General features: G+C 45.4%; 1 protein-coding gene across 5 annotated transcripts in view; it reads right to left on the reverse strand.

The window, feature by feature from the left end:
• Window positions 1–23,801, reverse strand: part of CHCHD6 (coiled-coil-helix-coiled-coil-helix domain containing 6) — a 144,608-nt gene that overhangs the window by 97,230 nt on the left and 23,577 nt on the right. For 3 of the 5 annotated variants that reach the window (XM_019499772.2, XM_019499775.2, XM_019499774.2), the window contains exon 5: window positions 8,069–8,089. The exons of the other annotated variants lie outside the window; for them this stretch is intronic. In XM_019499772.2, coding sequence (XP_019355317.1) covers window positions 8,069–8,089 — 21 coding nt within the window. The remainder of the gene's footprint in view (window positions 1–8,068; window positions 8,090–23,801) is intronic. 5 annotated transcript variants of the gene reach the window in all.

A 23,801-nucleotide genomic window follows, 5' to 3' on the forward strand; every position in this document is an offset into this window, starting at 1 on the left:
GTTGATCTAGGCTGGGGGTGGGTAAAATACAGCCCACAGGCTGGAGCTAGCCTGCCAATCAAATACATCTGGCCCGTGGGTCAGTGGCCACAAAGTCATAGGATCTAGTCCGTAGGAAGCTGGCGCTTACGGCTGCTGCATTGTGCCAGGCAGGTCCTGGCCCCATCCACAGCTTACACCAGCTCATGCCCCATGTGCCAGAAGCAGCATAAGGTACACACTGGCATCAGCTGTGGACACTGCTTGCAGGTTCCCACCAGGGACTAAAGCAACTGCCTGGGACATGCTGATGAGAACCCAGGAGGATGGCCCAATCCTCAGCAAGAACCAGCCACCCATGTCCACATCTGATCCCAGCACCCACCTAGCACTGCTTCTGGCACACAGGCCAGGAGCTGGTGTAAGCTGCAGGGCCAGGCTGGAGGTGCGAAACAGTTGGGGGGAGGTGGGACAGGGGAAGAGAAGGGAAGGAAAGGGAAGGGGAAGACAGTAAGGCAGCCTTGTCCATGAGGAGCAGCAGTGGCTGGTGCTGGGCACCAGGCAAAACCTGGACCTGGCAGCAGGTAAGCTTGTCACTTCCAGGGCCCTTCTGGCTGTGGCTGCCTGAAGCTCGCGCTGGGGCTGCCATGCGGCTCATTCCTGCTGCTGCTACTGCCATTCTGCAGCAGCAGGGAGGGGTCAAAGGGCAACCTCAGTTCGGGCTCTGGGCAGGCGCAGCCAGAAGGGCCCTGGAAGTGGCGAGTGTGCCTGCTGTCAGGTGCAGCTTTTCGCCAGCACCAGCTGCTGCCACTCATCATGGGCATGGATGCCCCTGTCTCCCCCTTCCTCACCCTCCCCCCCAGACTGTCCTGCACCTCCGGCACAGCCCTGCAGCTTACACCAGCTCCCAGCCCGTGCACTGGAAGCAGTGCAGGGCAGGCACCAGCATCAGCTTCCCCATGGAGATAGAGGCATCTGCTCAAGCCCCTCCTTGGGTAAAAGGACAGCTAGAGGCTGAAGCTGCCACCTGCCCCCATATAGGGAGGTTTGGGGTGCTATGGGGGGAGGAGGGGCAGGAAAGTGCTGACCTGGCCTGTGACAGCTTCCCAAAACTCCCTATGTGGCCCTCGGGCCCAAATAATTGCCCACCCACCCCTGATCTAGGCATAAATGTTTCTTTTTATGACCGGGTCACAAAATGCTTAGACACAGGAATCAAGGTAGAGGTCATCTACTTGGATTTTAAGAAGGCCTTTGATACGGTATCTCATTATATTCTCATAGATAAACTGAGTGACTGTGACGTACGTGATTACACAGCCAGGTGGGTGGCAAAATTGGCTTAGGGGGTCACACCCAAAGAGTGGTGGTGGATGGCTCGGTATCGACCTAGAAAGATAGTTTCATAGCTGGTAGGGTTGGAAGGGACCTGAGCAGATCATCAAGTCTGACCCCCTGCCATGGCAGGAAGGAGTACTGGGGTCAAATAACCCTGGCAAGATGTTCATCCAGCCTCCTTTTAAAGACCCCCAGGGTAGGAGCCAGCACCACTTCTCTTGGAAGTTGGTTCCAGATCCTAGCCACCCTGACAGTGAAGTAGCGCCTCCTGATTCATAGATTCATAGATGTTAGGGCCGGAAGGGACCTCAATAGATCATCGAGTCCGACCCCCTGCATAATCAGGAAAGAGTGCTGGATCTAGATGACCCCAGCTAGATGCTCATCTAACCTCCTCTTGAAGACCCCCAGGGTAGGGGAGAGCACCACCTCCCTTGGGAGCCCATTCCAGACCCTGGCCACTCGAACTGTGAAGAAGTTCTTCCTAATGTCCAGTCTAAATCTGCTCTCTGCTAGCTTGTGGCCATTGTTTCTTGTAACCCACGGAGGCGCCTTGGTGAATAAATCCTCACCTATTCCCTTCTGTGCCCCCGTGATGAACTTATAGGCAGCCACAAGGTCGCCTCTCAACCTTCTCTTGCGGAGGTTGAAAAGATCCAGTTTCTCTAGTCTCTCCTCGTAGGACTTGGTCTGCAGGCCCTTAACCATACGAGTGGCCCTTCTCTGGACCCTCTCCAGGTTATCCGCATCCTTCTTGAACTGCGGCGCCCAGAATTGCATGCAGTACTCCAACTGCGGTCTGACCAGCGCCCGATAGAGGGGAAGTATCACCTCCTTGGACCTATTCGTCATGCATCTGCTGATGCACGATAAAGTGCCATTGGCTTTTTTGATGGCTTCGTCACACTGCCGACTCATGTTCATCTTGGAGTCCTAGTGGACTCCAAAATCCCTTTCCACTTCCGTGCTACTCAGCAGGTCATTCCCTAGGCTGTAGGTGTGCTGGACATTTTTCCTCCCTAGGTGCAGCACTTTGCATTTCTCCTTGTTGAACTGCATCCTGTTGTTTTCTGCCCACTTGTCCAACCTGTCCAGATCTGCTTGCAGCTGTTCCCTGCCCTCCGGCGTGTCCACCTCTCCCCATAGCTTTATGTCATCTGCAAACTTGGACAGAGTACATTTCACTCCCTCGTCCAAGTCGCTGATGAAGACATTAAAGAGTATCGGTCCCAGGACTGAACCCTGCGGGACCCCACTGCCCACATCCTTCCAGGTCGAAACCGACCCATCCACCACGACTCTCTGGGTGCAACCCTCTAGCCAATTCGCCACCCACCGGACTGTGTAGTCATCCAAGTCACAGCCTCTTAACTTGTTCACCGGTATGGGGTGGGATACCGTATCGAAGGCCTTCCTGAAGTCTAAGTATACGACATCCACCCCTCCTCCTGTGTCCAGGCGTTTCATAACCTGGTCATAAAAAGAGACTAGATTGGTCAGGCACAATCTGCCTGCCACGAACCCGTGCTGATTTCCCCTCAGCATAATTTGTCCTGCCGGGCTCTCACAAATGTGAGCCTTGATAATTTATATTTTATAGATATAATAAGATATCTAGCCTGAATCTACCCTCTACCAGCTTGTGACCATTATTTCTTGTCACTCCCAGTGATGTGGGCAGTGGAGTTCCACAGTGGACACTGCCTGCAGGTTCCCACAGCGGACACTGACTGCAGATGTGGGCAGCGGAGGCTCGGTCCTTGGACCGGTGCTATTCAATGTTTTCATCAGCGAATTGGATGAGGGTGTGGAAAGCACTCTGTCCAAATTCGCAGATGATACTAAATTATGGGTTAAAGTTAACACACCAGAGGGTAGGGAACGAATCCAGGCAGATCTGGGCAGTTTGGAAAAATGAGAGGAAAAGAATAGGATGTAGTTCAATAAGGACAAATGCAAGGTGCTACACCTAGGAAGGAGAAATCACCAGCATGCTTACAGGCTGGGGGAGGACTTTCTCAGCAGCACAGCAGCAGAAAGGGATCTCAGAGTCACTGTTGACTCCAAGATGAACACGGGTTGTCAATGTGCCAACGTGATCAGTAAAGCTAACCACACTATCATGTATTAGCAGGTCCAAGGAGGTGATACTTCCCCTTTATGCAGCATTAGTCAGGCCGCAGTTGGAGTGCTGCGTCCAGTTTTGGGCGCTACACTTCAAGAGGGATGTGGACAACCTCGAGAGGGTTCAGAGGGGGGCCACTCGTATGGTTAGGGGCCTGCAGGCAAAACAGATTGAAGGCCCTGGATATCTTGAGCCTCCGCAAGAGAAGGCTGAGAGGTGATCTTGTAGCCGCCTACGAATTCATCAGGGGGACAGCAAGGAATAGGAGATGCACGGCACCCCTTCAAGTAACCAGGAACAATGGCCACAAAGTGACGGAGAGTAGATTTAAGTTAGACATCAGGAAGAGCTTCTTTACAGCAAGGACTGTCAGAGTCTGGAATGGTCTTCCAAGGAAGGTGGTGCTCTCCCCTACCTTGGGGGTCTTTAAGAGGAGGCTAGACATGCACCTGGCTGGGGTCATCTAACCCCAGCACTCTTTCCTGCCCAGGGCAGGAGTTTGGACTCAATGATCTGCCAAGGTCCCTTCCGACCCAAACATCTATGACTTCAACTGGGGTGTGCCAATGCTCCTGCTGGGACCAATGCCAGAAGTTCTTGGCTAGAAGGTCTTGCCCCTCCACTCAGGGTCAGGAAGAAATTTTACCCCACAGTCAGACTGATAAGGACTGCAGGGGTTTTTACCTTCCTCTGTAGCAGGGGGTAGGGCCCCTACCTGGGATCTCTCAAGCTTACACTGACATTTCACAGAAGCAGGATGTTGGCTACCATGGTTCCCTGCTTTACCTGCGACAGGTTAGGGTATTATGTCTATGTTGTATCTGGGTTGATGATTACCTTAAGTAGAGTTTAGATTATGGACTGTATGGGGTGGCTTGGATAGGGATGATCCTACTTCACGCAGGAGGTTAGACTAGGCCTCTAGAGATCCCTTCCAGCTCTACTTCCTTCTGATTTTATGAGTCCACTGTTTTCCAACATTAGGTATACACAGAGCATGTTTTCACAGCAGCACTCCTTAACCCGGATGAAGACATGACCTACTAACCATGAAACCTGTGCCTAGCAGGGGACTTGAAGCTTGGTCTCCCTACTCCCAGACCAGCACCCTAATTCATAGACCTTTCTTCCTCCCAATATGTCTAGCTTCTCTGATGATTTTCCTCAACGTCACCATCACCTCGCCAGGGAAAGTTCTCCTTGTAACTCAGACGACGTTTTCAGTGTCTGGCTCATTTTAAAAGATCTGCTAAGGCTCCCGTCCATTGAGGAGTTCTGAGAAGCATCCTGTTCTGTGACAGAACAGCTTGAAAGTTGTTTTCTATTTTCCTCTACCCCCAGCTGTTATTAGTAGGAACTTTAATCTGATGTTTGAAGTACGAAGGATTCTGTCAGAGCATGTGTCGTTTGAAATATTCCCTACACCAAACTGGGTTAGGCAACCAGGGACATTTTTGCATGAATCCAGGATATTATGAATTTTCTAGTCCTGCTGTTTATTCCCCTACACAGGAGTCAGAAGCCTGTAATGTCCCAGATGGAGCTGACTGCTATGGAGATTATAATAATTTCACAGAGGATTGAGACTGCAGGTGGCAAACAAAGCATCAGAGACACTCCTCACGTAAAGGTCTTTATAACTGAAGAATGCATGGCAAGAATAAAGAAATATATAACACACCGATTTGAACCTTCTGTTTGGGAGAACTGCCAACCCATTTCACATTCATGTTTAAGGGCCTTCATTGGACTTGGGCACATTGTACAAGGAAGGCCAACATCCAGAGAAGATGGAATATACAGCTGGAGGGCAGAACACTAAGAAAAGAGTGAGCCTGGTTGTTGAAGGAAACCTAAAACACCAAGTGAGCAACAGAGAAGGGAAACTAACCAGAAGTGGAATGTAAGAGAATGAACATTGGGGTTAGAAAACTGAGAGGACAGAACAAGTGGGAAGACTGCCTCCCTTGCACACATGCAAGAAACCCACTTCTGTCCTCTGCAAAGGAATGCAATAAGACTGCATTGAGAGCCAGGAGTTCTGGCCTCACAAGATGGGACAGTGACAACACACCATCAACACATCACTACAGCATTGGTCAGCAGAGAACCTGGGGCATTCAGGGTGAAAACTAGACCCAGTTTCTGCAAACTGTTGAAGAATCAGGAGCTGGCAAAGACTGAAAAAAAAATTATTCTCTGTGTGTATGCAAGTAAGTAGGGACAACCTGAGGGACCCCATAATTCTTGGTTGTTCCCTGCTGCCCAAACATCTTCTAAGTTGATGAAATCACCTTGCTAGACAAGGAGATTTGGATATCTTATTAAAAACTTGGGTCACCCATAAGAAGCTACTGCAGAGCAATGTGGTCTTTCTTCCATGTTCCTTGTCCCTCATTAAGGCAGGCATAAGGAATGAGCTATAAAAGGGGACTTGCATGGTTTCCAAACCAATTGTTACCAATCCTTAGGACAGTGACTCTCAACCAGGGTGGTGGCCAGGGGTGTCAAGAGAGCCTTTTAAGGGTCATATGGGGCATCATGCACATCCAATGTCAATATTGCAAACACCTACACAATTCACAAGATTCAGAAGTTTGAAATAAAAATCCATATGCTTTAAAACATTCTGACCTGTTGTGGGCCGAGATCTTTGCAACAGAATTGCTCCATTATTTTGTGTAGTCAAAAAATGAGCGAAAGCTAACAGCTATCATTTTCCAAAGGGTGTTTTGAGTCTAACGAGGTTAAAAACTGCTGCCTTAGGGATTAGGCACAAAACATATGATACCCACAAATCAGAACCCTCTGTGATTTTGGCTGCCATAAGACAGACAGACCTTCATGGCACTTCAGAAGTCTTCATGGAAAAGCATGAGCTTTATATGCAAAACAACGTACTTCCTTGAACTTACCCTAAGAAGACACACATGACATTAGTAAAGGCCTTGCAATCAGTCTTCCATTGCTAGGCTTGTGGAAGGTACCATGCCAGCTGTTTGAATGTATGTAGTACTGTTGATTTCACACAAAATACTTGTATGGAATTTTTATATTCTTTACTCAAGCTCCCCCCCCAAAAAAACAAAAAACCCCCCAAAAAAACAAATTAACAAAACTCTCTCTCTTTTAACCTTGCTCACTACACACCTTGAGACATGGACATGTAACCCAGATAAAAGATCTGCAAGAAGAGGGGGGGTTGCTAGCTGGGGCAGACTAAGGTAGTGTACTGGCATCTAGCATGAGACAAACAATAGTGTTCCATGCAGCTGATAGCTATAACTAGGCTGTTCCAACTGGCAAAACCACCAAGAATCCTAGATGTTGGGAAGAGGGCGAGGAGCAGAATCCATCTTTGCAAACTGGAGTTCTTCCCATAGGCAACCGACAGCATTTGGCAACAGATATTCTGAAATGCATATCTTCTCCAAAAATCAGATTCACCAGCCACAGACAGACGATAAACTCCTACAGTGTTTTACAGGACCATTGCTGGAAAAAGACAGTGCGCACACACACCCCCCCCCCGTAAAGAGAAGATTTGAAGTTCTCTTTAAAAATACCTTGTTTCTATACTCATTTTTTTTTGATTAGGGGATGGTGCAGGGTTGGAAGTACTTCCACAGAAGAAATTCAGTTGATAGGTCTCATCTGGACACCGTGGCCCAACAACTGCAGATGGTTATGCAGCATGCCCTCATTCAGTTATGGTATGGAGAAGAACTGGGTCAAGGACTGGAACAAAAGGCCTGCGACCCATCAGGACCACAGTGCGCTGGAAAACGGTGTGGTCTAGAACTAGAGTAGCTGGAGCACTGCCGAGAGAGACTTATAGGCAATGAGTCTCAAGCAAGTCTCAGACTAACTTAGCCAACAAGTCAGTGGTTGTTGGTACAGTTCTCAAATCGCTATTTGAGGCATTTGAGGTCTGCAAAGTCATCCTACTATTCTTTGATCCCTGGTCCATATCATGGCAATTCAGCTCCATCTCAAGCCCTATTATATTGCCACTTCTACTGAAGCCAACAGAATTGACTTTAAATGATCTTTAACCATGAACGCAAACTCCAGTGAAGCTCTGCTGACCTTGCTATGTCAGCTGTGGGTGTGAGAAGGTCACACCCCACAGCTAATGCAGTCATGACTGTAAAAGCCCCAGTGTAGAGGCATCTCCACTAGCAGAACAGTGTTTTTGCTATTTGGAGAAGATGGTTTAACTCTAGCAGTAGGGAGGAAATCTCCTTTTGTTGGTAGAGCTGTATCTACACAAGCGGAGCAGCTCTCTGGCACCATAGTTAAAGAGACCCATAATGCAGACTCAGCCTCAGGGCCTTACTGAGCAACACTTGAGTAAGCTTTGTTTCCTTCCTGCTTCTGCTACCCCCTCAGTCTCTCACACACACTCCCCTATCAAGTTTGGTTTCAGCAGCTGTAAGCTACACAAAAGGAACCACTGAAAATCTTTATGGAGGAAATAATATGCAATTTTCTAGCTGAACACCTTTTAAAATGTAATGACAGAAAATAAAATCCTGCATCTGTGCTCGGCAATAACAATCTGTATGCGCACGGTAACAACATGACACTTGGAATAAGCAAGATCCAGACAAAAAGAGAGCTTACCCAGGCGTCCAAATCCGCAGGCTTGGAATAAAGAGAGTGTGAGAGAGAAGGGGAAGGAAAGAGGAAAAAAGAAAATCAGTGATTTATGGAGGTTGCCTGCTGCTGCACAATATAGCTTTTAATATGACAAGTTCAGCAAAGTTCCTTTAAAATGATGAGCATTTTAACAGTATGGCTATGTGCCCGTGTGTCCATGTGTGTCCGTGTGTCACACTGTTGTAATGTCCACATACAGAGCCAATGCTGGACAGAGACATTCGAAGCATCTGGGTTCATGGCGTTATGCAAAAATACTGCACAATGCTGGAGACAGCACTATCAGCAACAAAACATAAGGAATGCAGTTGAGACCAGGGGTACCCTACAGTGCCAAACATTTATCCAGCTGCTCTGAGAAGAGGAGCCATCTCCTGTACAAGGTCAATTTTACCTACCCTAAGGTGGTATGGCTGCAATGGGGACTTCCTCACTGAAAGCTTCTTGATTGATCAGCTCTCCAATCAAGTCCCCTTTCACAACCAGGCCAATACACCTACAGTGTAGGCCTGAACTTGAGGCCAGATCTAAGCTGCCTTCCCTCCCTCTTTTGTTCAGGAAGCTGATTTAAGGGCTCCCAGGTAGGAAATGCACAGAGCATGGGAGCTCCAGTATCTCCTCTCACGCTCTGCTGCTGTCAGGTTATTGTTTAAGTCAAAAATAATAAGTACAGTAGCAAGTACAAGATGATAAACCTTTCTTGCCCATAAACACCTAAGTCTGAAGCCAGGGTGTTTATGAGGCAGCCAAAGCGCTCATTCATTGCGGAGGGCTGCTGTGCCCCCCCTTCTTCTCCAGGCTATGTTCAAATAGGCAGCCCATTCTTTAAGTGGGAACTTTGGACAGACTGCCCTTTCATTTATTTATTTTAAATCACAATTATTTATTTGAGGGGGGCTGGCAAAGTGGGACGAACGCTCTCATTGATTGTAGTTCAGTGCCAGAGGGAGCAGACGGCAGAGTGCAAGAGGTTTATGGGAGTTGCAATCATTTGAACGGCACAGAGCAGTTACCTGAGATTACTGAAGGATGATATGCAATTAGCTGTGTATGTTGTCTGTCCCCACCCTTTGTAACAGCCAAGAGGGGGGGAACTGAAGACAGACAAACAGACAGACAGGAAGGAATATATATAGTACGAGTGGCTGAAGCCAATTCCCTCCTTTCTGCATCACCACCAAGTCTCCAGCAAGCCAACACTCACCAACAACTGAGCTTGACAGAAGCCTGGTTTGAATAAACTCTCTTTCCTGGTATCTACAGATGAGACAATGTGTTGGGGTTTTTTGTTTTTGTGCTGTTGTTTTTTTAAATAGTCCAAGACTCAAGAGAGCATCTCATCTCATTGGATGGATAGAAAGGAGTGAGTGTACGGCTGTTTGTAGCACATTTAATTAGAGATGCCACATACAGGTAGCTTTTTGCAGGATCTACATCAGTCATTCACAGCGCACTTACATCATTACCTGCTATGCTCCTAGCATGTGTTTTGTCACACAAACATCTGCGCACAAACAGGTACTCACTCACTCCCTTTTGGACAGTCTCTGCAGAAATGCAAAGTAATGAGAATGAATTTACCCTCCCACCCTCCAGGCAGCTTCTCCGCACCAAGTTTGAGACAATTTTCCACTGCTCTTGCCCATGCCAAACCTGCTCTGCAGCTACAGTGTTTTGTTTCCAAAGGTTTAAATCTGCCACCTTTTGTAAAGTGAAAAATCACTAAGAGTCACTGAATGGAAAAAAGTTTTATGAACAGATTTAAAATATAAAACTTAGATTCCTCCTTTAACTGTACAGGGTGCAAAAGTCTGCTACCAAAACAGGCACCACAGCAATATCAATATCACCTTATACTGGGTAGACACATGGAAAAGAACAGTGCCCATTTGGATTTTGGCTTTATTCAGGAACTAGGCAAATAAAGGCATGCATGTCCAGAAAGTTCAGCTGAGCCAGAGATGGCATGCCAGGCTAGGAGCAGTGTCTCAAGTATCTTGCAAAAGTTTCTTGGTCCACTGTACTGTTCACTTGTATTACATTTTTGGCTTTTTATTTTCCCCACACCAGCAAATATAGTCACACATACATGCGTTACCAGAAGTTTTTGCACCTATCCAGACTATGACAGGTAACACTCAGTTTAAGTTTTGCTATCTGTCTGACACCATGCTACAATATGGCTGGCACTCAAAAAGTGGGCTAGGTTGGTGCCTGTGCACTGTACCAATCTGGATGGAATCAACAGTTGCCCAGGGAAACTCCAGATGTTATTTTTAAGGAAGGTCATACATCCAACTCCAAGGGCAGCCAAGGTCGCAACAAAAACCTTGACTCTTGGGCTAGACATTTCCTACTTAGGGAGTCAGCAGGAAAATGGATATAATAGTTACAAGGCATTGCCAGTGTCAGAAGAGGGAAAGGGAGAAGTGGGAATAAGAGAAGCTACAAAAATCTCGGCCAAATATGACATGACAGAAACCTCAACACAGGGAACACAACAGGTTCACAACACACAAATCAGCTGTATTAACAACTTGGGGATGGGCACGCTACAGTCTGAGGGGTTATGGCATACGATGTGCTGGCATCCCGATGGCCAGGCTTCATCTTCTGAACCAGCAAAGAGCAAGTTTTCTTCAAAGAGAAAATCTGGAGCCCAAAACATCTGCATGATGACTGGTATTAGAGAGCCTTAAGAGCACAAGTAGACCCTCATTACCCACATATCTGTTGTCTCATGCTCCCAGCCCCTTAAACACTTCCACTTTAACAGAAAACTGAAGCAGCATCAGTATTAAACATAATAAGAGGCAGATATTGTTGCCAGCCAACAGAGAAGGAGCAGGGAGAGAGAGAGAGAGAGAGAGGCAACTGAGCTGTGATCAATTTTAAGGAAAGGCTCAGATGAAATTGCCCAAGTCTAATGTATACCAAACATATACAATTTTATAAACATGGAAGATGGAAAGTAGCAGTAAAAGCCTCTGCCCCTTTATGATTCAGGGACAACAGCAGCTCTAATGCTTATAGCATTGCTGCAAATGAGTTGGTGATGCCTACTGTTGATAGTTTTCATTTAAAATGGAGAGAGAGAAATCTATTTTACAAAAGCCAAAGTAAACCAGCTGCTTTCTTTGCTTACTTTAACACTTCCCCCTCACCCCACATTCTACCCTCCCCACCATCCCCCTGATACACACTTACAGAGCTCTCATTACTCAGACTGCCAATACGCAAGGCATTGAATGCCTCCCCTATGGAAAGCTTATGGAGAGAGTACAGGCTCTCCAGAGACAAATGCTCAAAATATTTAAGGTCTGACAGCAAACAAGGCAAAAACTAATCTGTTTAAGCCTTCATTTCTCCTCCCAAGTTCCTCTTAGGCAAATGCAGTTCTAAGGTTCCTGAGCTCACCTAGAAGAACAGAAGCCAGCTGTCGAAGGACACGAGGTTCTACCTCAACTGCACCTTACCTTTTCCAAATTAGATTTGCTCAGCCTACAAGTGAATAGGCTTTTTCCCCACCCAAGGAGCCAATCCTATGAACCTATCAGTTCCTTAATTATTTCTGGTTTGTGCCTCACCAGTCTAGGACTTTGCCTACCTAACAACTTGACCCGCTGGGATATCACTGGGGAGGAGGATGGGTGGTGGTAGTAGTGGCCCCACACACCTATCCTCAGCTCAGTTCATATAGGTGGAGTGGAAAAGGTGAGGGGACCAGTTTCTCTCAAGCCACTCAGAACACAGAGATACCCACATTTGAATGGAATGCTACAGATGGATTATTATATCGAAACCCTACCAATGCTATATGAAATTCATAGTGCACCTGTAATCAACACACCTGCCTCTGGGCAGCATAAAATGATCAATGCATAGGGCCAGGAAAGAGCATTCTCTACCCCACTGCACAGCACAACACAATCATAGGGATGAATGGGAAACTTTCATCTGCCCCTGAAAACATCAGCAACTGCTGGCAGCAGAATACTGTAGTAGATGGTCCATTGGACTAATCCAGTACAACAAATTCTGCCAAAGCAGCTGTCACAAGATTGGAAATCTAATTTCTATTCATTTAAGAAGCTTCTCTTAAACTTTCTTTTCTCTAAAGGGAATGAAGTCAGCTTTGAGGCTTTTTTTTAATATGGGCAAAAAATGGTCTTATTAGCTATATGCTTGGGTAAGGAAATCCTTTAAAATCTTCAGAGATCACAGTCATGTATCTGTTTCGTCTCCCTGCAGAAGTATCCCATCTCCATGCAAGGTCATTTTGCAAATGAAGACTCAATGGTCCAGTTTCCAACATCATAGAAGGGATTTTCGACAAGGCCAGAGACTTGCACATGTTACTGTATATTCTGTTCTCTCACTCAGACATACATAGAACATACCTTAACCAGCAGTACACTCACGGTATCTTCCAGTTTCTGCACTAGAGCCTAATAAAACACTTGAATGTGTGAGAAAGCCATGAAGACAATCAAGGAAAAGACTTGGCATTAACCAATTGCCTTCTAAACCCTGCTGGGAAGAAACAAGATAGATATACATGGACATAGGGGATACACCATCTTTCTGAGCTGCCTCAGAACCTGAAATGTGGTGGGTTAAAGCAAGGTAAAATGGAGACAGAAGCTTTGAGCTAGAGATAATAAGGACTACCTGGAAGAGGAAAAAGGACTGTGTATCGAGATGACTGCAGAATCCTTCGCTGCCACGATCATTCAGTAAAAACAAACAGGCATTGTGTAAATTCTCCCACCTATGGTTCTGTTAAAGCACCTCAGTCTTGGCCCAAAGCACCCACATCACACTAATTCTTTTCCTGCTAGGAAAAGGCTGCCAAATTAGGTTATGGTTTTGAGCTACAGAAAAATGTCGACTAAGGACTTGATTCTCACTTCTGGAGGCTTTGCTTCCAACTGTGCATTCTAAATAGCGAGTCTGCTGGTTCTTGGCTAAATGCACTATCCACCCCCCACAAGCCTCTGATCAGAGATAATGCTGCAAGGTAGCATCTTTTAATGAAGGCTGAGTACATCATAATAAAGCCATCTGTAAAAAGAAGGAACAGAGGATGGGCAAGGAAGAGGTTTTCAGGCTCTGGAACTATATTCTTTTATTTTTACACTGCAGTCTCCAGGGCACGGCTGTATCAAGAGAAACTTGCAAATATATGTCACTGCCAGCAAAATTTTGATTTCCATTTGATAGCACAATTTGCAAACAGCAGTTTTCCATGTCGTGCAAGTGCTTAACATTTGTAATAGCTACAAGAATTCAATGCTGATTTACATTCATTGGGCAATGCACAGATTTTTCCTATGTGCACTATGAAATGCTGGGGTTTACAGGAAGGCAGCTCAGAAAGCTCATGAGGTAGGGATGGGTAGAGTTGTCACCATTAACCTCTACAAGGAACACAAGCAGGGAGTTACAGTTGTAAATGAGGAATGGGCTGTTGGCTAAGTTTGGCAGCAGGAAAACTGGTTTCGCTCTCAGGTCCAAGTGGTGTGCAATTAAAACTTTCATGGGCTGTCATGACCTAAGAAACTGCAGTAATATTTATCCCCAGGATCAGTCAAGTTTATTTGTTATAACTTTGACAATGGGCCCAAGCCCATCAGGAATTGCAAGCACCCCTCGCCCCCCAAGTTAGAGGTAAATGTACAACAACTAATTCCATGGGTCAAATCATGAGAAAACAAGAAAACGAGTACAGATTATAGGTTAATAAATAGGATGCCACAAGAGGACACCGAGCAGAGAACTCCACCTAGTGCCCACTGCCCCTTACATACATCTAGAGGAGCCTGTGGGCATCATCCAGTGAACTCTGTCTGAAGGCATGCACAGAAAACGAATAGAAAGGCAGCCCACAGTTGCCCAGGTTCCCTCCAGCCAGCACTTCCTGATCTCCTAGGATCTTTTAAGTGAACAATGTTTATGATTGAGCTTTTAAAATACATAAAGTTCTAAAACTTAGCCATGTAGACCAGATAGAATCAAGAGTCTTGATTCTATGGGATTCAATATGTAGGGAATCAATCCAGCTCTGAATACTGGGTAAATTTCAAATCAAATCCCAACATCTATTATAGCAGGTACTATTTATAAAACATACCTGCACACCGTTTGCTCTCTAATTATAGTTGAAGCATAATCATTTACTTTCCATGAGATGCTTTTGTACCTTACCGCTCCTAATAAAGAGAGTCAATAAAAGCCATTTCAAGAACCTGTTGATTGATTTATTGATTGAATAAAGTTCACCAGTGCAGTAGATTATTAATAGCCAAACCGGAAAATGACTTCACATATGCCATTGGAGAGCCTATATCAGAAGAGGGTCTTGCAAGTTAAGCAGAGGTTTGCTTAACAATCAGATCTGTTCACATCAGACTTATGTGATGAAACCCTTAACTCTGTTCCACATTTGCTAATCTGGTTAGTCAACTAATGTCACAAAGTCAGGGTTTGAGTCTGCCACTGGATTCTGCATTAAAAGTGGAAATAATAGGGGGGTGGGGAGGCTAGCTCAGCTCCATGTTAACTGGAAACAAACTGGAGAAAGGATGAAAGAAAGCAGTCCTGCCAATGCCACACAAGAGTTTGAGACAGGAACGGAAGCAGAATTTTGCATCTAAGTGAAGCTGCCAGGTAGGAAGCAGTGAGGGGCAACACGTCCCATTCTCCAGTGTTAGGAGTTCATGCAGAGCAGTCTGCATGTTGAAAACAGGCCAAAGAAGCTTTCAAAGAGCACAGATTGCTGTAGCCCAGGTTCTCACACTTCTCCAGCAACCCAAAGCTGGCAGCACGGGGCCCACATAGACTTTTGACCGACAGAAATGAGCTTTATGTTAATAAAGGTAACCCAACACTCTCCATCACTTTCCCACACTGTCTCCATCTACCCTCACAGGCAAGGGGTGGAAGATGGACACATCTTGTAGTCAAGTCAACAAACCTTGGGCTGTAGTGAACCAAACTCCAAGCGCGAGGAACCCTTGAGGAAAATGCTCTCCAGGCAGCCTGCTCACATGTCTGCTTAGGTAAGGGTGTGGGGAGAGAGCTAAGCTACAGTGCAAATAAGAGCGGCGTGTGGAAAGCTCTGTCAGGATGGCGCTGGGAGCTATCACTTTTCAGGCTGCCATGCAGCAGACAGCACATCAAGTTCTTTCACTGCTACACTTAAACATTCATTATGAAAGAAAGGAGCTTTCACTCAGCCATAAGAAACTATTGTACCTTGGTCACAAGCTTCATAAGCTTGATTTTTTTGTCATCTTCCCTGTAACATTACATTTGCCTCTAAAATAGAGAAGAGAGATGAGGCACATGAAAGACTCCCGACTGGCTTAGCCTTGGCTCATTAGCAACTGGAAGTTGTTACCACTGGACAATTGTTTAGTGACTGGAACAAACACACACAGCTCCTTCTCAACACGGGGGGGCACCCTTCAGTATAATGCCAATGGTGACCCTTACTGATCAGTGGCTTGTCTTTGCCAGGCGATTCAACCATGTTTCAAACACCATTTATAATGAGTTAGGTGAATACAATGTAGACAGCACTGAACACAACCCGTCCTTACCTACACTGACCAGATGGCTGTCAGCATTGTCTCCGCTAACTCAGTTGCTAGGTATCAAGTTTAAATAGGATTCATTTGTCTAGTGGAGGAAAGCCAGCAGCTGAGCAACCTTCTCACAGATGTGGTTTCCTGGGAGGCTGAGTTCAAGAACATGGGTAGGGCTGGGAAGAAAGGGAAAAGCTTGTACTCTCACCACCATGTCTACAAAAGTATTTATACCACTTACAACCCAGAATCCTCCATATCAGGGTGACATTGATGAGAAACAGGAATTTAATGTCCAGAGATGTCAGTGACTTCCCCCTCCCATCCACTAGCATGACATTAATGTGGGGGAAGAGAGGGGAATTCTCAGGTGTAGACAATCAAGGAAGCTAATGAAAGATTGCAAATTTGGTTTTGGGAAAACAATCTGCTAATTAGCAAGGATCCCTGCTTCTCCATACAAAGTGTCTTTGGAACTGAATGCCAGACTTATCAAAACAACCTTTAAAAATAAAAGGGTTTAAAGGATTATTTGCCTCATAACAGCCTCCCTTCTTCCCTTAATATACATGATCAAAAGCAAAACCCATTCTGAAAGAAGAAAAGCAACACTCCAACATCCCATTTCTATTTAGTTCTGGAATATCCTCCCCAGAAAAGACCTGAAAACTCCTCATCTTCGAAGATCAAGCTTTCCCTCTCATTAGCACCACCCTCACGTTTTCTTGAGCTGTGGTCATATAAACCCTTTGCACCTTTTCACTCTATTGAATCAATCTCCCCTGGCAACTTCTGGTGTGGTACTAGGCTCTCCCCCTCCCTCTGGCTCTTCTTCCCTCACTAATTCCGTGCTCAGAACTGTGAAGCACAAAATTAGACATTTCAAATTAAGCAGAGAGAGAGGGAGAGAGAGAGAAAATGAGAGAACCTTATTAAATCAACATTAGCATCAGAGCATCTTTAAAAGAGAAACTCAATTGCAAAATATTACTTGCCTCTGTAAAACCTTTTATGTGGACAGAAATGAGAGAGACGAGCAGCAGCTTCACTCTTCCTCCTTTCCATCCACTGCTCCTCTCCACACTGGTCACAATGCTTGAGCAATGATAGCAAGATGCTTTCCACTCCACAGTCCCAAAGGTAGCAGAGCTTGCCTTGAGCTTACAAGAGTTGGAATTACCAGGCAGCAAGGCCACTGCTGAGCAGCGTCTGTCACAATGTGACACCTCGACCTTTTCTAGTTTTTCAAAACATACCATGCACAGAGAAGTGGATTCCTTGTTCCTTAAGGGAAAGTCAAAGTCAATGGCAGCAATAAAAGTTTTACTCCCTACAAACCAGACCACAGCCAAGGTATTACACATGCACAGTAAGGCAAAGAAACCAAGCCTGTAAGTAGAACCTGCAACTGAGAGAGAATATTGCTGTTATAGCTGATGGCAGTCTAAATATTCGGTTCAAAACGGCTAAACATTTCCCAGCCAGGTAGGTTCAGCCTGCCTTCTCTTCAAGAGAATTCAGATGAGTTTGATACAGTTCACTGTCTACTGGATGATCAAAGGCCTTAAAATCTTGTTGCTCTACATAGCTTTTCAAGTTCTCATGACTTTTTCACAACAGAGTGGACGTTTCCCCAGCATCACAAGATCAAATTTACATGGCCTAAGCTGGTGTGTAGTACTCTGTGCAGCACTTGTCTAACCCTTCCCCAACCCTCTCAGGTTGGTGGTATTTCATCAGTGATGTATGTAAATATTTGAGAAGTGCTTGGTTAAAGAGGGTGTTATAGAAACCTACATCATACTAAGAACTTTTTAATTCACAATACTAAGAGTAGACATGTTTTTCCACAGAGTAGGTCAAGGAAGTGTTTAGCTAATGTTTAGTTAGCATCTTTTGTGCTATTGTGGAGTCTAGCAGTCAAGACTCAATTTCCTGGAATGCCCAATCACTTCCTGTGCAATTTGGGGTATTAAAAAAAAAAAAGGGCTAGAAAAAATTAATTACAAAAGTGTATCACTATCCTACAGGAGTAGAGGCAGTACTGTAGCATATTACTGCCCTAGTACAAAACACAAGACATCTGATAAAAAGGCACTGGAAAAGAGATCTCCCCAAATAGGCATAGTTCTGACAACGCCACCTAACTGGACAGATCTCTGTGATCAGAGTGACCATAAACAGATTTACCAGTATTTATTCTAGCAGCCCCGGGACTTCACTGTACAGTACCAAGTACTACAAAGCTTAGTCTAGTCTCTTCTCCAAAGAGCTCACATTAGGTAAAAATGCAACAAGAATAACAAACAACAGGAAACACTGAGGACAAAAGAAATGGAAACATTTACCTATAAACACAAAATAAGTTTGCTTAAGGAAATCGTCTCCCCAACATCCAGATTCCTTCTGAAGGGTCCTCAGAGGGCCACAGTGGCAGTACGAGAGTGGCTAAGGTGTTCTGTATTGGAAGGATCTGAACAAGGTGAGCAATTCATCATCGCACTATAAAGCTAAAGTATCAGGCAAGCAAGAGAACTAACCCATTTATCTAGTGGAGCATTGAACTTTCCAGCTTGAGGCTGTTCAATTCGCCCCACAAACCCAATGAGAGGGTCTTTTTACACAAATCCATTATACACCCACTACATGCACAAAAATGGATCAAGGGAGTGCAGCACTACGCACAAAAGAAAACCATTTTGTTTCATCCCTCTCTACCCTGAGTTGCTTTCCCTAGTGGTCTGCTGAATTAAATCTCTCCTGTTTACAGGAATATAGGATTGGAATGGATCCTTTGGGTTAAAATCTAGTCACCCTACTCTTGCAAGGAACCACTTCAATGACTTTCAAAAGCCAAAAAAAGTGCCCATCACTACCCAAGCACTGAATGCAAGGGCCAAATTTTTCCAGACATTATGGGATTCGTTCTACAAATGGGAAACAATTCTCTCATACACACAATATGGAGCATCGCCAAGCTGAAAAAGCATCATCAATTTAACTTACAATCATCGCTGGTAATTCAGGGCCTTTACAAGGTAATGGTGAACTCCTATGGTATTTGCATGGTCAGTGTTTCCAGCTCTTCAGTCAAGGTCCTAGCTCTACAGGCTTTTCAGGGCGAGAGTCCATTTCCACTACCAAAGAAATGAAGTGCTAGAAGGATGGCAAAAACTGGAAATCACCTCTTTTGTGGAGATCTCATCTTCCTGCTCCACCTTATGTGGACTAGCAGTCAATTAGATAACTTAGCAGAAACCAACCCCCTCCAAGAAAGCAATAAAGTAACATATATGTATTTATAAGCTTGCTTGTAACAGAAGGCATGAGAGAACTTTAAAAAAAATTACAATTAAAACCAAAATAAAATAATAAAAAACCCCCACACATATGCACCTAGCCATCAGATGGGTCATAAAGGAAGGAGGTAGAGGAGGGAGCCTGAAATTACTTGCCCAGATCCACAGAAAATAAGGGGAAGAGTCAGGATTAAATGTTGAGGTCCTACCTCCTAGGCATAAACTTTTACAACTGCTAGATCACATCATGTCTTTGTTCCCCAAATGCAAGAACCCAACTGCAGAGGAAATCAGTTTTTCAGTCTGGTCTGGTGGACTTCACATATCTGTTCAGATAGCTTTTGAAGGGGGGGGGGGAGCCAGGGGAACTCTGTTGCAAGACCTCAGCTGGTAAGAACTGGCCTCCCATCACCTTGCAATACCGTAATTGGCAGATCTATTTGGACCAATCCTGGGTACAATGGAAAAAAAAAAGTAACAGACTTTGAAAGTAGAGGCAGAAGCGGGAGTTGCCAGTAAAGACTGAAAAAAGATTTGAATCACCAAGGCTCACACAGCAGCAGTGAATGACAGTGGGCCATCAACTCATCCAAGTAACCAGTACAGCCCAAACCCATTAGCTCAATCTAGGTGCCAGTCTGCCTACTGTTGTCCATGAAGGAAATTCTAATTCTGAGCACTGAAAGAGAGGACCCTTGAGAAAGGCAAAGACAAAGTAAAAGAAGAGGGGGCAGGACAAACACAGTACAATACAAGGAGTCACACTGGGGTTTGCTTTCAATATTAACACTTGGCTGCAGCACTCAGACCACCTCTGAGACACTAGCAAAATGGGCCCCTCCTGTCATCATTCTGTTCTTCACGCAGCAAATCGGGAATTAATGTTCATGGGTTCTGATGAGTGACATAATTGCAATTTAAAAAGGGCAATTAATCATCAGCCGTGCTGCTGGCTGCTTTGTCAGGCTGGGATCCTTTCCCTCCGCACCTGCCAACACACACACACACACACACACACACACACACACACACACACACACACACACACACACACACACACACGTCAAGTCAAAAAAACAAAACAAGACCACAGTGCTGCCTTTTCTCTCCCCATCCCTACCCCCTGGATTCTTTTCTCCCATCCCTTGCCATGCTCCATTTCTCATGTCATGTGCACTGAAAGTGCACACACAAACCTTGCACAAATCCCCATCTGGATTACATCCATCCTTCCTCCCCATCTGCTCTTCCTTGATGCCCAACCAGTCCTTCTGCCATTTGGGTAGAGAACGCTCTCTCAATATGTTGCTTCCCGGATGCCAATTGAGGCATTCAAGAAACAATGGGCCCTGGCACCTCTGTTTTCATCCCTGTGTGACCACAATATTTAAGAGCGTCATCCAGCCCACCTTCATGTGGAAAGCCTATGCAACACTTTTAGGTCACAGTAGGTTTCTGCAAGTAGAAAGCATTGTTCAGATGAAGGATCCAGATAGGAAAGGGTGAACAGCAGCCTTCACAGAGTCAGCTTTCGACAAATATCTGGCAAGACTGCTGCGTTTACATTGCAGTTAATGTCCGTTTTGCACTATGCTTCATGCTTTTATAGGAGGGTTTTGCAGCATGCTCTGAAAGAGATCCAATTCTAGGATTAGTTCTGCCACCTCTGGAAGTCAATTCCAGAGCTGAACCACTATCACCAGATGTGGAGGGGATTTCAGCAGCCAGTATTTAAGAGAAAAGGCTATTTCATAGTTGGTTTTAAGCTCAGCACTGGGATCAGAGGGGAAAAAAAGTTCTGGCAAAGCTTTCTTATCATAACTATTTTAATAAGTAGAGCACTAATTCCCCTCCCCTACAAGGGTGAATTCCTGAAAGAATTTCCCCTCACTGGAAGAGGAAGAACAGAAGACTCATGAAATACACCATGCCACACATCATGAAGACTCAATTCACCTGGGAAGTACCTTAGTACTGTAGTAAAAGGCACTACAGAAAGTCTTAAGATCAACAAATTTAGAGATGTATAAACATGAGTTGTTACCTTGAACAACATAGAGAAGAATAGCCCCCAAGCCAAAGAGGTTGTGTTACAAATCACTTGAGCCAACTGAAGAGCCTGCATTAAGACATGCATCTATGATCCTAGCTGACAGCAGTGGATATGCGCCGTAGAGCAGGGGTGGGCAAAATGTGGCCCAGGGGCTGGATGTGGCCCGCCAAGCCATTCTATTTGGCCCGCGGGGCCCCTAAAAATTTAGAAAATAAATATTAATCTGCCCTGGGCTACCTGTCATGTGGCCCTCGATGGCTTGCCAAAACTCAGTAAGCGGCCCTCTGCCCAAAATAATTGCGCGCCCCTGCCATAGTGGGATATGCCTCGCAATACAGGCTAAACAAGATTTCCCCAATCACCTATAATTGGTGTCAAAAACTGATCGGTTTCCATTTCAACAGAAGGACAGGATTTGTTCTTAGATAAGAAAATACTTCTGTCGCACTACAAAAATTGAAGAAGGGTGTATGTGTATATCCCCTGGAGCATTGCAAAAATGGCATAAGCACTATAAAAAGTGCTCTTCTCTGTAGTGCCCCATGTTACATGTGTCCTGTTAAGAGTCAAGTCAGGATAGAAACTGGCTTGCAACTATACTCTACACCAGTGTCTCCCAACCTTTTCCAGCTCAAGACACTCTTACATTAATAAAAATCTTCCACAGCACACCTGTTAAGGCATTCCCCATCTCAATACTTATGAGCTCATTATAGCTCATTGCCACAGCAAAATCCCATGGCACAGCTGTTCAGAAGCTCGTGAACTGTGCATCCCCCACAGCCAACACGCGCAATAGATGAATTTCCTTCTGCTTGGCTGGTTCTCTTTCTCCCCCATAGCCAACACATGCACGAGTCTTCTGTGAATACCTCATCGACGCAGCCTATTCGTTAGCACTAGGTGGCTGGAGAACTTTCTTCTCATTATCCCAAAATTCTTGTGGCACACCAGAGAGCTCTTCACGGCACACCAGTTAAGAAGCACTGCTCTACACATCCTGATCAAGACCCAAAGGAAAGATAGTTGTTAGAAAAGGCCAGCAGGTGGCACCACAAAAATTAAAATGCATATTTAATTGCTGGTGTGTGACAAGCAAGAAAGTCTCTCATCGTCACCTCAATACCAGGAATCTCTATTCTACAAAAGGTCTGAGCTGGGTAGGACAGGAACAGTGGCAGCTCCATCCTTGCTTGGTCTCTTGAAGTTCTCTCCCACAGGAATTTGGTGGCTGGGCTATCTTTTTGGCCTGCTAGGCCAAATGAAATCACAGGAACAAGATGACAGTACACTGTTAGCCAACTATTCCTTTGCAGCAGAGGCCACAGAACCTTTAGAGCTTCTGGAAGACAAGGGATGTTCAACCAGCCACTTCCAAAAAGGGCATGGAAAAATTCACACCTAGGCACAGTGACAGCACACTGCACTGCATTCTCCCACCACCGCCACTACAGGTTAGATCCTCAGTGACAAGTGTCTTAGGTCCCACCAGCTATCACTGAGGCAACTCAAATAATACTTTTCACAAGCCTGTAAAATCATCCATTTAAAAATACAAGCTGTACAAATACTGTTGAAACAAACCCCACAACCTCTCATAATTGTTTGAGGAGAAGATGCACAGAGATAAAGTAACTTTCCCCAGCTACACAGTGAGTAGCAAACCCAGGAATTCAACCAAAATAAGAGTGGCTCCTAGGCCAAAGTCTTAACCAAAAGACTTTCCTTCTTCCCCAGAAAAAGTATCCACACAAGCTCAAAGGCCCTACCTCAGACTCACTATAGCTAGCTCCACAAGTAGTCAAGTCCTTCCAGGCCATTAAAGATATTGGGAAAAAGGAAATAAGTTGAGACAATAGATTTTGGGAGGTACAATTTCCCCCACATGCACCAATAGCATGCCTTATTTTCATCCATTATTGGGACAACGAACAAGCTGCTTCACTTCACTGCTGTCTCTCCATTGCCTGTCATACTATAAGGATTCCTCTGCAATCTACATTTCCCATCATTCCTCTTCACACAGATGATGTGGGGGTTTGGGCACCATGTGATCTCCTCCCAACAGATCCTCAAATTACTTTCCAATGCTAGGACTCTTGCCTTGGTCACTGTCTTTCTGTTAATTCAGGGGTCGGCAACATTTTTGGGCAGAGTGGTAAAAACACCCATAACCTCAACTTGTAAGATGTTGGCATGCCAGGGGGGAGCAGAGAAGCCCAATCCTTGTTGTGGCACTGCCACCCCAGCCCCTTCCCTACCATCTGCCCCAAGGCACATCCACCAAGCAAAGTTCTGTCGTGTGCCATGCTCTGGCATCCGTGCCGGGGGGTTGCCTACCCCCATGTTACTTGCAAATGAGACTTCCCATCCACCAAATGAGCTGCTTCTTAACAGAGGAGAGAGGACGCTGTTAAGCACCGTCAGGTGTTTGCATTCAGAAGACAAGTGTAGAGCAATGGAGCAAGAAGCTTATAACTAAATGGGATTTCCTGCAGGTCAGCATGAACTGCAACACACAAAGGGACTGGGCAGGGTTCCCAAAGGATTTTAATAGGCAACACCACACTCTAGAGGTGCACTGATATAAAATCAGTCCATATTGTATTGGCAACAATAAAAGGAAAATCAACATTATTGGCAATTGACTTTTTTTGGCTCACGTGGCCAATAATATCGCCGATAAATGCCACATGCATGCACGCAGCTACAGTATGCACCCAGCCAGCCCGGCAGCTTGGAGAGCAGCATACAGC

This window comes from Alligator mississippiensis, chromosome 12, assembly GCF_030867095.1.
Source record: "Alligator mississippiensis isolate rAllMis1 chromosome 12, rAllMis1, whole genome shotgun sequence".
Taxonomy (NCBI): Eukaryota; Metazoa; Chordata; order Crocodylia; family Alligatoridae; genus Alligator; species Alligator mississippiensis.